Source organism: Aspergillus uvarum (genome assembly GCF_003184745.1).
Source record: "Aspergillus uvarum CBS 121591 unplaced genomic scaffold BO82scaffold_53, whole genome shotgun sequence".
Classification (NCBI taxonomy): domain Eukaryota; kingdom Fungi; phylum Ascomycota; class Eurotiomycetes; order Eurotiales; family Aspergillaceae; genus Aspergillus; species Aspergillus uvarum.
The window spans coordinates 91,820-105,498 of record NW_020291350.1 but is presented as its reverse complement, the minus strand read 5'-3'; the positions used below and the strand labels follow the sequence as shown (position 1 = coordinate 105,498).

The 13,679-nt window shown below is 50.2% G+C and overlaps 4 protein-coding genes across 4 annotated transcripts; 3 read left to right on the top strand and 1 right to left on the bottom strand.

The window, feature by feature from the left end:
* Positions 1-1,876: 1,876 nt before the first annotated feature.
* Positions 1,877-2,777, top strand: BO82DRAFT_290609 (A4/G1 family peptidase; the record flags this gene model as incomplete). The annotated part of the gene is made up of 2 exons (XM_025631694.1): positions 1,877-2,502; positions 2,561-2,777. The coding sequence occupies 2 exons, from the start codon at positions 1,877-1,879 to the stop codon at positions 2,775-2,777; spliced, it is 843 nt and encodes a 280-aa protein (XP_025488912.1).
* A 1,655-nt stretch (positions 2,778-4,432) lies between these two features.
* On the top strand, positions 4,433-6,018 carry BO82DRAFT_290504 (cytochrome P450; the record flags this gene model as incomplete). Its single annotated transcript, XM_025631688.1, has 2 exons — positions 4,433-5,546; positions 5,606-6,018. The coding sequence occupies 2 exons, from the start codon at positions 4,433-4,435 to the stop codon at positions 6,016-6,018; spliced, it is 1,527 nt and encodes a 508-aa protein (XP_025488911.1).
* Positions 6,019-9,148: 3,130 nt separating this feature from the next.
* BO82DRAFT_357081 (uncharacterized protein) lies at positions 9,149-9,723 on the top strand. Its single transcript, XM_025635916.1, has 2 exons — positions 9,149-9,421; positions 9,483-9,723. The coding sequence occupies exons 1-2, from the start codon at positions 9,280-9,282 to the stop codon at positions 9,536-9,538; spliced, it is 198 nt and encodes a 65-aa protein (XP_025488910.1). The 5' UTR covers positions 9,149-9,279; the 3' UTR covers positions 9,539-9,723.
* A 2,121-nt stretch (positions 9,724-11,844) lies between these two features.
* BO82DRAFT_357080 (DUF914 domain membrane protein) lies at positions 11,845-13,407 on the bottom strand. The gene is made up of 2 exons (XM_025635915.1): positions 13,094-13,407; positions 11,845-13,031 (listed from the first exon to the last, which is right to left on the bottom strand). Exons 1-2 carry the CDS (start codon positions 13,312-13,314, stop codon positions 12,056-12,058), a joined length of 1,197 nt encoding a protein of 398 aa, XP_025488909.1. The 5' UTR covers positions 13,315-13,407; the 3' UTR covers positions 11,845-12,055.
* Positions 13,408-13,679: the final 272 nt, after the last annotated feature.

Genomic DNA, 13,679 nt, shown 5'->3' with positions numbered 1-13,679 from the left:
TAAGCCGGCGTTGTAGTGGTTCGTCTTTGAATGGTGCATGCTGCCATGACTTGGTCGATGCATACGAGAGAAGACTCGAGGACCTGTCAATTACATCATAATAATAACTGGCCACCTTGTCACACTGCACAAACTCCCGCAGCGCTGAATAGTTCGCGGCCCTAATATAGAAGTTTGCAGGTCGGGGTGGAAAGACGGAGTGAGGGGAAGCTGCAAATAAACCTCATTGATTGCCATTAGGCCCAATATAGCCTAAGTATCCAAAGTCGCGACAAGCCGGTGCATCAACTGTCGTAGACCGTAAGTACTTAGCCGAAGTTGTAGTTGGCTTCGCTCACGCTGTGCCTTGCGTCTTCAGGAGAAGTCAGAACTTACCCCTCGTTGACTGACCCTAGAGACCAGGGGTAGTATCCGGGTCATCCGAGCATGTATAGGGAATGATAAGCAGTCGAAGGATTGTTTCTCCAGCTTCTGCAGCCAAGTGAAGACTAATTCTGCAGTAGCATTTGCCTCTTATCAGCATGAGCATGATAAGCATCTCTGGAAGCCATCACGAATGCGGAGACCCACCAATTGCTCCCTCACGGAGCAGCTGCTTGAATAGGAGAAGTTGCTCAAAGCTGGAAACTGAGGACAAATACAGCAACTGAGAACTGGTTATTTCTTTCCAGCCTAGTGCAGCAGACTGATGGATTGATTGATTGATTGTGATTGTAATTGTTCAATCCAGGAAGAATTGTAACGTTGGCGGATGACAAGTTCATGGAAGAAGGAAGAAGAGCCAGCCAGAGCGGGAAAAGATCGGCGGTACGGAGTGGAGTCCGCTCCGGCCCGCGCATTAATTAATTTATTTCCTGGCAAACGAATGTATCTCCGAGTGTTGGCCCATCCACAATTTCCCCGAACAACCTCCCTTATCATACAAACAAATTGAGTCTGGGAGGCTTGTCCTGATTTTTCAAAGCTTGTTGTGCCACTCGCGCCGCCACTAGGTCTACCTCGCATCTGTGCACTATTCGTCAGCGCCATGGCTTGAGGATGGCGTCCGGCTGTCGCTACCGATAAGCCCCTCCCCCCTCCCCCCTCCCCCCCGTCGGACCTCCGTTCATTCCTCGGTCGAGGGAGGCACAGGCCTTACCACCAATCACTGCTGTCGGGGATATTGACTCGCCAGGCACCAACTATACCTAGCTCTAACCGATTATCTCGTGTTCTAATTCGAATTGTTGCGTTGCTGGCATGAGCATCGCGAAGCCACTTGGAGGAATTGACCAAAGGTAGGCCGCCGACAAGAGAGCCGTGACTATAGACGGAGACAGATCGAAGACTGACACCATCACACTATACTCAAGGAAATGCTTGAGGAGCCCCCCGTAGTCTTGGCTGGAGGCCCGCGCGCCCGCCACTCTCTCTTACCCCGAGTCAAAGTGGATACTTAGGGCTCCATCGAACGACACCCACTGACTAAACTTCATCAACAGCCAACGGATCTTTCTGCAGCTACTGTATAGTTGCTGAAGGATGGAGTAATGCCCCATCAGGGCCGACGGCGAACGGTCGACTCCGTTCTCCAATTGATATTGTCGCCGGCCTTAGCGAGTAATCTCCGCCGGACTATCACGATTATGGAGCCATTGTTGATGAGGTTGCATGAGCCAACAACCAATTTTCTGAGTATCGCGCAGCGTCAATTGATCATGTCCGTGGCCAGACGAGCAGAAAGCTGCCCTGTCAACATATAAATAAGGACTGAAAACCTCTCCTCAAGCCATCTTGAAACCATCCAGCATCGGACAGCTTCAAGCATCGCCTCTGGTTCTCTCTTCTGCTCAGTACTTGCCTTTATCCCCTCGTGAAAACCCTTTTTTCTGCCAAAATGAAGTTCACCACCATCCTTACCGGCTCCCTCCTCGCCAGCGCTGCTCTGGCTGCTCCTCTCACTGAGAAGCGTCGTGCCCGCGCCGAAGCCCGCCGTGCCACCGGCTTGAAGCGCAAGAGCAACCCTCCGTTGAGCCCTGTCACCAACTCGCCTCTCCAGCACGCCAACATCTCCCAGGTTGATTACAGCTCCAACTGGGCCGGTGCGGTTCTGATTGGCTCGGGCTACACCGAGGTCACCGGCGAATTTGTCGTGCCCGCAGTTTCTGCCCCCGGTGGAAGCTCTGGCTTCGGCGGTGGCTTCGGCGGTGGCTTCGGCGGTGGTTCCGAGTACTGTGCCTCCGCCTGGGTCGGTATTGATGGTGACACCTGCGAGACCGCCATCCTCCAGACCGGTATCGACTTCTGCTACGAAGACGGCGAGACCTCGTACACTGCCTGGTACGAATGGTACCCCGACTACGCCTATAACTTCGACAACCTCGAGATCTCCGAGGGTGATTCAATCAGGGTCACCGTCAAGGCCACCAGCGAGACCAGTGGCTCGGCCACTGTCGAGAACGTCTCCACCGGTCAATCCGTCACCCACAGATTCAGCGGCAACGTCCAGGGCAGCCTCTGCGAGTAAGTCATGACCATCCCTGATACTATACCTGACAAGAAGAACTAACCCATCATCAAGAACCAACGCGGAATGGATTGTTGAGGACTTCGAGTCCGGTGACTCTCTGGTCGCTTTTGCTGACTTCGGCACTGTCACTTTCACTGGAGCTGTGGCTATCAGCAATGGCGAGACTGTCACTCCTTCCGGTGCCACCATTATGGACATTCAGCAGAACGGCGAGGTCTTGACTTCCGTCAGCGTTTCTGGATCTAACGTCGAGGTCACCTACGTTTAGAGGGTGCCCTCAAACCGGTTGTATATCGGATTACCCGAGGGGAGGGGGTTCAGGAAGAGAGACAGATGAGTGAAAAGCTATCCGGATAGTTTGTTGTTGTTCCGTTGTTGATGTCCATTGTTTTTATGTTTGTATTGAGATTGTTGATATTACTCCAATAAAATTGCATGCGCCAGAATCTTTCTGCAAGTTATAGAAGGCTGAGTCAGGTTAAGAGGCTTGATTGAGGAAGGAGAAGAAGGTAGGATCGACCATAACGGCTAACTCGATAACTGTTGGGCTAGCATCTAACATGCAAGGTAAAAGCGAGAGTGGTGGGGTAGAAGGTGGTGGAACTGTAAATAAGGCTCTCATAGCACTGTACAAACACCAGTGCAAGTCCTGCCCGTATAACATCCACCGGCTGACCCCCACTACCCGCCCCAATCGAGCGATCAAAGACTCTACCTAGTGAGACCTGAAGGAGCCAGCTAGCGCTGCGGGTGAGATGCGAAGGATTTCCCGGATCAGGATCAAAGTCGTTGCAGTGCAGCCAAAGGGGGCGGGGGCTTGTGCTTATTCCGACCTCGTCTGCCACGGTGAGTGAGAGCTTTGACCCAAGCAAGTACTGACTGTACTGCGCTGTATGTACAGTACTTCAGGTCACCGCTAACAACACCTGTGCTTTTCGACTCCGTAGGTACCTTTTTGTGTTTGGTTTTCCAAGTTGATAGAAGGTCCAGCATTCCTCTCCCTCGTCTGTAAACCGACCGGCTGGAAAGGCATTCGGGCAATCCGAATGCCGAAGGGCCGTGTCGGAGTTTAGGCCCAAGGGACACGGAGTTAAGGCTTTGAGTGTCGTGTGGTAGTTACTGTACCAGCCAGCTGGGGCAGTCAGTCAGTATTACTGGGTGAATTTCGTATTGTAGGCAGCAAGGATATTCACTACCTACTCCGCATTGATCTGAATTTTTGATTTTCTTTTATCGCTTTACCCCTCTCTCCATGACGACCTCCATTTCGGCTGTCGAGACTTCTGAAGACACGCCAAAGGAAGAGGCTGACGCGGTATCTACCTCGGCTCATGCCAAACATCTTGGTTTATTCATGGAAATCTGCGGGGAAAGATCGAGCCAAACCGCTTGCGGCTGGGCGGAAAGACAGAGTTCTTTGTTCTGTATGGAGTACCAGATGACTTCATCCGAGCCCCGTAATCGTAATCTCGATTCACTGTGCGGGCCAACATGGTACCTACTAGTACGATATCTCGGAATCTCGAAACAAGTAACAGGTAGTCAGCTATTAGTTGGCACAGTCGTCATTGAAAGGCGGCTTCGTCGATGTCCTCCCTCATGCCTCTAAGAAGAAGCTATACATGTGTCAATCAAAAAAGGAATAAATGCTCTGCCTGCAGTTCTGGTTCCACTCGCAAGCATCTCCGCTCTCAGTTAAGCTTCACAGGTCGAAGCATCAGCACACTTGCATTCTCGGTCTTCGATTTACGCCCGTCCGAACCCCGGCTAAACATAGGCAGGCGGGCAAAACACATCACAAGCCGTTCGCCTTTCTTGGATAAAAGCCACTTCATCGGCAACTTCCCCCCTCCCTTTCCTTTTTGCTAGCTAGTTCATCACTTATCATCGCCAGTAGTGGGAGGGCTGGCACGAATTGAAACTATGACTGCCTATACACCCCACCACCCCGTTGCGGTTTTCGCTGCCGCTGTCGTCGTCCTCGGCTCAATCCTCACTTATTTGAATCGTCGATGGAAGCAATATCGCATGGCCAGAGCAAACCAATGCCAACCACCCCCCACCCTCCGTGAATGGGACCCTCTTTTCGGTCTCGATGGGATTTATCAGCGGATGGTTGAGGCCAAAGAACACAACTTTCTCGAGAGAAGTGTCGACCGCTTCGAGGCCTACGGTAACACATTCCAAGCTCGTCGGCTGGGCACAACCGTGATCGCGACGCGCGATCCCGAGAATGTGAAAACCATTCTCTCTCTTCGTTTCAAGGACTATGGTCTGGGGGATCGTATCCACTCCTTCGGACCGCTCCTCGGCCATGGTATCTTCACAACAGATGGCGAGCATTGGGCCCAGTCGCGGGCTATGGTCCGCCCGAATTTCGCCAAGGAGCAGGTCGCCCATCTTGACATTTTCGAGGAGCTTATGGATGATCTGCTGGCCCTCATACCCACCGATGGAACCACCGTCGATCTTCAAGATCTGTTCTTCGGATTCACCATCGACTCTGCCACCGATTTCCTGTTTGGGCACAGCGTACACAGCTTGAAGAAGCGAAGGGCGGGGCACCCTCAAAGCATAGAGGAAGAAAAGGATTTCGCCAAGGCATTCAATTATTCTCAGTATGCTATTGCCACAAGAGCGCGCTTGGGCAAGCTAAGATACCTCTATCGCGACCGCAAAGCCGACCAATGCGATCGTATATGCCATGATCTAGTCGAGCAGTTTGTCGACAAGGCGCTACGGACACGTGAGCGGTACAGTCAAGAGAAAGACACACAGGAAAAGCACAGATACTTGTTCCTTGATAGTCTGGCGCAGCAGACTGGTGACCGGACACGAATTCGTAGCGAGCTGATCAATGTCCTCCTGGCTGGAAGAGATACCACCGCATCGTTACTGAGCAACTTGTTCTTCATGCTTGCAAAACACCCCGAAGTCTGGAACAAATTGCGCGAGGAAGTTGCAACCCTTGAAGGGCGTACGCCTACATATGAGCAGCTGCGCAACCTGACGTACCTGAAGTACTGCCTGAATGAATGTAAGTCCAAGGTCATTCGCTCGCTCTTTAGGGTCACTTGCACTGACTGACGCCCTCAGCGCTTCGTATTCACCCCGTGGTTCCAGCTAACGCTCGTTTTGCCCAAACCGACACCATTCTTCCTACTGGTGGTGGTCCGGATGGCAAGTCCCGCATCTTCGTGCCGAAGGGCAGCGTTGTCTCGTATTCTGTCTTCGCGATGCACCGGCGCAAAGACTTCTTCGGTTCGGATGCGCAAGAGTTCCGACCCGAGCGGTGGGCTGACCTACGCCCAAGCTGGGAATATCTTCCTTTCAACGGAGGACCACGGATTTGCGTCGGTCAGCAGTATGCACTGACAGAGGCAGGTTATGTGACAGCGCGGTTGGCACAAAAATTCTCGATACTGGAGAGCCGCGATCCAGGCCCTTGGGAGGAAAACCTTACATTGACATGCTGTTCCAGGAACGGGACGCAGGTAGGACTGAGATAGTGCGCGGGTTCAGCGGCGTTTTTCGAGGAGTCATAATGTATTTTTGGAAAAGGATGGAGGAGAGGGCCACTCGCATCACGTTTCCTATTTTTGCAAGCTGTGAATCAACCTGAATTTCCACTTCTAAGTGCACATCCTCTGCGGCATTTTAAGCAGCAATTGGCGGCAACAAGCGGCATTTAGGTGCCCTGGCTTGCAAGAGTTCAGTCCCAGCCAGGCAAAAGAATAGGGCAATTCTGTCAGTCTTCTGAGCAATTAGTATAAGCATAGGCTGAAATTGCGACGCGACAAGTCATCTCGACCCGAGACCAGGTATCCCTTCTGTGTGCGGGAAAGTGCAAGAATGGTCTGCCAAGAGGCATGCTTTTTTCAATTGTCAGATCCTAGTCAATAGCGACGCCACAAGCTGACCAAACACTGGGATTCCATTCAGTCATGCAGCCCTGCTCATCATAACTGACGCGCGTCTCATTCAAAGGAAGTCTTTGCCTCAGCATGCCGATCCACCATGAAACATCTAGAATGAGCGCCTAAATGTCTCTTCATGAATCAAGTTCAAAATATACTGCTCAAAGCTCGTCCTGTGTCAAACAGAGATGGTATGATTGCTAATTATTCCGAGTTTATCGCTTATCAAGAAGCCTTGCCCGAGAGTCGAAAACTTGGCTCAAAACTGCGGCTCAGCCCGGGACGGCTGCAGGTTCAACAAGGACCAGGGTCTAGACAGCCGAAATTAGACCGGGGCGAACTGGTGTCGTACAGCTCAGTCCCGCGAACAAAGAAAGAAAGAAAACTACTCGGCCGTAGTGGCATGAGTAAGAACATGAAGCAGAAGAACATGGCCGAGACATGGAGTCCGTCGATGTTGACAGAACCTAAAATTAGCGAAGGCAGACGACTAAGACAGCGATCAGCGCACAAGGCTTCTAACGAGGCATGCATTTGTATGATGATGCTGTGACACAGCAGCATAACATACCTAGTAAAATGTCTGGGACTCACGCATTCTGAACCAACGGTGCAACCAGGAAAGTCGGTAGGCAAACCAACATGATCGGGCATGGCCTGCCAATCCGTATTCCCTACTCAGTGCGATGTGTCCTTTCTCTCAAGCTTCGCATTTGGCTGCGTCAAAGAATATGCCTGGTCAGTGGATTTGGGACCTTTTTTGGAATTTCCCAGTCGTTTATGTATATTTTGTGGGCCCGACAACAACACGTTTGTTTCACGACACCTCGCCCAAGCCGTAGGTCGTGTTCTGGCGGTCTCTAATATCCTCTGCCGGTCTGCCCCGGCCAAGACTGGCCTGTTCATTCTTCTTTGAGGCTGGAACTGGATCTATCAGAAGTGGCGGTGAAAATAGACAAGACTTAACCGAATGCTTCTTCGGGCTTCCATTACCGGTGGATCTACCTGGGGCTCTGCAAGTTCCCCGATTGGACTAACACTGATCGCCTGACGCCATTTCACTTGGCCCGGAATGGGTCAGACTGTAGTGGACCAGCCGATCGGATCCAGATCCGTGGTGGCCGTCTGGTGTGTAGATAGTACGATCGAGAAAAGTACGGTACGTACCATCTCAGGGGACGATACATTGCTTCAAGCTGTATCCCGATATGGGTCGGTGGAAGTTTATTGACCTGTTCGCAGTGGGTTCCGGCATGAAAAGGGAGAGCCGAAGAGGAGTGAGCAGGACTCGGTAGTGACCAATCCATTTGGAGGGGTTGTTTTTTTTTTTAGGTGGGGAGACAGCCTTCTTGCTTGTCTGGTGTGGTGTACTCTATCAGTGGTAGTGCTTGGAATTGAACTGCTCCAGAAAAAGAGACTGCCTCAGATTCGACTGGTGAAAATGGGTACCAGCAGTCAAGTAAGCGACAGTCATCGTGGCTGCATGTCCCAATCAAGGAAATAATACCCTCCATGCAAGAAGAGCTTTGTTGTTTTGGTTTGGGTGTCGTTTCTTGTTAGCATCATCCAAGACTTCCGCCCGCGATTCTGCCACCACCACCCGCCATCCTTACTATCTCTGTACAATCTTCTTACTACTTCCAAGTTCCAAACACTCTCATACTTTAACTTTTTAAGACCAACCACAATACTGCGAATCCACCACTCTCATCATCTGGGTGATGATTCTTAGCTTGGTCCCGCCAATCCCGCCCACTTTTCCTGTTTTGACTTCGCGGTGCCCACATAGCCTAACCGGCTCATCGGTGCCCAAATACCGGGGATCCAGGGGACCATCGAGACGCGGAACGCCATCCGCATGAGTGGATCGGAGAGTAAGAGGCCAATCAGCCCAGAACCGTTGATCCCGACAGAGCGTCACACATAACCCTGCGACGAACAGTCCAACATCACTACGTGTTCCGTTCCGCCCTCGACTCCTTGTTCCCTGATCTGAATTAAACCCAATGGGATCGATGCCACGGCCGCGCCTGGGCTTTCCCCGGCCAATCGGAGCCTCGCCTGGTCCAGATGGCAAGGGCCGACCGAGGGTTGATCCTGATACAATGTAAAGAAATCGAGAAGCATGACAAAAAAAAAACCCCCCCCTGGAAGAAGAAATAAAACAGAAAAGAAAAGAAAAAGAAAAAGGGAACAAGAGTCGAAGGAAGAGATGACTCTTAGTACTAACTTGTTGTCTACAGTTCCTGAGATTCAATATCCCCATCTTGCTTCTTCCTCCCTATCGGCGGTCAAGGAACTGCAGTTGTATGAAAGAAGAAGAAAATAATTGATTCATTAAATCACTCTCAAGGTCTTCATGGGAGCTGCAGCTGGTCATTGAATCAGGTTCTCATCTGCTAGGCTACCTGCCACTGGTCAGCTTCAGGCCTCCTCCCCCTTCAGGGAGCTTTTTTTTTTTTTTTTTTTTTTTTTTGACACCCACACTGACAGAGAATGCAAGGGAAGCAAACGAACAAAGCCGGATCCATAGGGCGGGTGCCTCATCGCTAGGCGGCCACATGGCACGGTTTGAATTACAAACCTGGTCGACTGACCCGCAGAAGAGTGGGTGAAACTGATGGTTAGACAAGTTAAGCAAGGACGAGGTTTCGGGAGCAGAAAAGGATATAAATATCATGGATCCTCAAGACCGCCCCGGAAGTATAGTCCCCAACGCTCACGCATCCTTTAATCGATTACCTCGACTGCACACTTTCTGCCGATTCACTCCTCCCCCAAAGCTTATTTCAGGCCTACGTCCACCTCGATTCTTTCCGACATCGATATCTAAATCACATAGAAAGATTCACAATGGACCGCAAAATCACAGCAACCAAGTCGGGAGCCGGCAGCAACAAGCTGGATCAATCATCCACGCCCACTCTAGCCGACTACCAGGCGCAATGGGCCAAGATTCACAATGACACCATCCGCCAAATTAAGCAGGCCCAAGGTATGCGGACGCAGCTCCAGCGTGTATCTTTTCACCGACACTGACTTTAACCGATCTTCAGAGGAAGAAAGAAACGCACGCGCTACGAGTCGAGCACACTCTTCTCCGTCCAAATAGCACCACCTTGACTATGTGGGCTGTCAGCTATTTGCTAGCGGCTTCCCCGTGCTTTCTTTCTATTCTTCTTGGAAACTTTTTTGACTATATGTGTTTTATTGAGCCTCTTCTGTTAGATTTAGCGATTGTTGCTCCGGATATACCATTTCCCTCTTTTGTTTTCTTTAGTCAGATCTTAGAATCTTTGGGTTGTTCTATGATGTATCACATTTGAGGCGCAGGATTTTTTCTTCGAACTTAGACCTATCTTCAGTACCCTACAGGTTCGTTCATTCAACGGTCGCTCTGTAGTGAGTGGGGGGGAGGGGGGAGTGGAACATGGTCAGGTACTTAATCTGACATCACCCACATCAAAGGCAATTTGAATTCGAACCGGACAAGGTACCGAACCCAGAGCCCAGCTGACTGGGAAACAGTCTGTACGATGACGTCGGGGGGGTGCTGGTTTTCCGATCTACTAAGTACTTGTAAGCTTCGCACCGCCACCAGAAGCTATGCATAGTATCCGAGTGCCATCGTGAAAATCATCATGTCAGGTAGGTTGGACGGGGGCAGGGGGGTGAAATATGATATGACACCGATTCTTGGTTGACAAGGTACCATCATCAAGGTTGGGTGGGGCACTGGGGCTAACAAAGAGTCGTTATTTCGCCAATGGGCCCCACAGTTGTCGACGACCTGGCCTTCCATTTCGGATCACACGATCGTAGGCCCGAGTCGGGTCAGGTACTGTACATAAACCAGTCAAGGGATTTGCAGCCAAGCGATCGAGAACTTGATTTCCAGGAGATCCATAGGTAGTCGAGTATAACCTTCCGACCATCATCTTCGATATGTGGGACTGACCGATGAGTTGGTTCTGTGTGGATTCGCATACCCGTCTCTTCTTTGTAATACATAGTACATAGTAAATATCATTATGTTTCTCACCTTCAGCCACTGGGGAACGGAAGGGCCAGTTCCCGGACTCGGTCAAATCTGACTTCTCCGCCAACAAAAGTACTTACGAATTTGTACCATACCTGCCTGTCGCAAAGCAGGGCTCAGGGTTGCCTGACCTAATGCTTTGTTTGGGAAAGAGGTTTTTCCTCAGTGCCAGCAACGTTCACATGACATTTGACGTACAGTACGAGCATACCTACTCTTTTTTTTTTTTTCCTTTTTTTTTCTCCCTTCCATTATCTCAGATTGATCCTTTCCTGCCTTTCCTTCTTCCTATCTTTCAATAGCCCTATACCTGCGGACTTAGTAGACTACCTAGTACTAGTCAGCTAAGACCATCGTGGCCCAATGGAACGGAGACTGAAGCACGCTGCTTTTCTTTTTTTTTTTTTACAGTGTCCGTCAGAACCTATATTCCGATTTGTTCGAGCATCTCGGAGCAAAGCAACGAAGCTAAGCAAAGTGATACAGTACAACAATAGGTAGGTTCGAAAAAGAAAGGGGGGGGGAAAGAATTAAAGCCGCTGGATCCGACTGATTCTTTGTTTGACAGGTTCAAATGTGGATCACTTGTCCCCACCAGGCCTGCCGGGGCAGTTTCTTTCTTTGTCTTATCGCATTTATTGCAGTTCGTCCTGTGTAGTTAGTCTTCTGCACGAGGCACAGGTAGAGATAGATGGCTAGAGGCAACTCGGCAGCTGCAGGTATCGTTGAAGGTTATCGCGAAAGGAGAGAAAAAAGATCCCTGCATTCGTTTCGGGCTATTGAGTAAGCAGGAGCAGGTGACCTACATCGGTCCTGCGTCCTCAGTCAAGCATTTCGATCCTGCTTTCCTGTCAGAATTTATCCGGGGGGTTTTTTTTGTTGTTGTTCTTGCAATGATAAGAAAGAACGGCGCTCGACTGGAAGTAGCTTACTTTCCTCGATACTCCAACTAGCTTGCATGTCAGTCACAGTGGCTAAAATATGGTAGCAAGCCCGCAGTGGCGGCAGTCGAGCTAAACCTGGTCGATGTTTGTCCTTTTCATCTCGGCTATCACACCCGTCGGGCGCCATGCATCAAGCATGCGATCACGAGTTGGCGTCAGTCTTTACATTGGTGATGATGGTGGAGGCGATACATGGTTAGTTGACGCAATATTAGTAATGACGGTGAAAGATAGTCTGAAAGGGCTGTACTGAACCCATCCCTCTGAACTCGTTGAGATTGAAAAGAAGACTTTCCCAATGGGCTCAATGAGACATATATGTCTTTCAATCTAAGCAAGTAGGCTGTGCCAGATCGTAGCTTAGCATGTTGGGTAGCAGAAATGCACTAGAACCTAGGAAAGATAACACCGGATACACAGATAACGAAGTGCCTATGAGAGGAAGAGAGAACCACATCCATCCAATTGACTCATGTCGTCATTATTCTGTTAGCATTAATTATGCATATTAACTGATTCTAGTACATATATAAGGTAGCGGGGAAAAGAAAAAGAATAAGGTAAACAAGAGAAACTTTTATCACAGCACATTGCTTCCATTCCGACATTGAACGTCTCCCCACCTGGCCCCCCTGCTAGGATCGGCCTAGACAAGAGCATGCCCAGTGTTCTGCGCACGACGAGCGGTACCCACGCCATCAACACCAAGCTCCTGGTTCTCACCGAGCCATGGCTTGGCTGCCTCCCCCATTTTACTCTCCTTGGTGAAGTAGACAAAGAGACCGACCACAATGAGAACGAAAGCGATCGGATAGAGGAAGTGAACGGAATAGTGAAAGACCTGGATACCGATGATCAAGCCCCAGAAATTCATGGTCAACATGGAGATGTTGAAAAATGTGGCTGACGAAAGCCGGAACATGATGGGTGCCAGGGTGTAGAAAATGAAAAGGACGATGGTATATCCGGCGATATAGCCTCCAACCTTGCCATTCCAAGTGGCACCATGGAAAGAACTCCGATCAAAGATAGCGCACTGCACACCGTTGATCCACATACCCCAGAAACCCATCTGGCCAATGACTTCGTACATAGGACGCTTCGAAACCATGAACTCCTCGAACAGGTTGCTGAAGGCGTAGATGGTAGACGCAAGCAAGGCGAATAGATCTCCTTTGACCTTGTTCGACGCGGCATAGTTAGCCCCACGGAGATAATCTGATGCGATGAGAAGACCGAGACCGCCGCAGGCGAGGAAAATCCCGAGATACTGCGTGATGTGGTACCGGACACGCAGGAAGATAAATGAGATGATCACGATCACGATGATTGTCCAAAAACTGAACAGCTCGGCACTCAGAAGTGAGGTGTAGCGATAGGCCAGCACCATGAAGTAGTTTCCCTCAACGTCGAGAAAGGAGAGAATGAAGTACTTCCAGCAGTCGGTGTACAGCATGCGAAACCACTTCTTGAAGCCGTACTTGTAGATAGTGATACTCGTGTACACCAGGTTCAGGAGCACATAGTTCCACAGCGTCTGGAAGGCGGGGATACTGGTTCCTTCATTGGATAGAAGAGTGGAAAATGTGGAAGAGCTGATGTTCGCGAGAGCAATAACTTGACTGGACAGGTGGCTTGAGTTAGTGACGGGGGCTTGGTCTGGAACTTATCGAATGGATCTCACCCTAACAAAATGAGCAGCCAAAAATCGCGAGTGCGCATATAACGGAAAAGCTGTCGAAACCGTCCCTCCTGCGACTCCTGCTGCTGTTCCCCTGGTTGGTCCTGAGAACCCATCGCCGGCGACTCAGTCACCGAGTGAAGCTGCTCATTTTTCTCTGTTGGTGGCTGAGGCTGTACCTCGGTGACTGCCGAGGTCTTCTCACTTTCAATGTAGGTCGACATGGCGAAATGGAAGGACTAAGATAATGGGATTTTGAAACGGTGACGAAAACCGGACCCCAAAAATGCTCGTAACAAAAAAAAAAAAAAAAAAAAGCAAGAGCTTTTCGCCAGCAATAGTGAGCGCAAAGCTCCGAAGTCGCTCACTGCCTGTAACAAAGGGCGCAAAGAAGAAAAGAAAAGAAGAAAACTGGAGTAGCGCCGGCACCTGGTGGGTTTTATAGCAGCGTGGATTCTGGACTCTAGGCTCTGCCCAGTCGCCTCGTAAAAAAAAAAATCAGAAAAGACAAGCCAGGTTGACATGGACTAGGACTAAGTTAGAAGAAAAATCTTATCTAATCGCTGCGCAGGGGCAAACCCGCACCAAT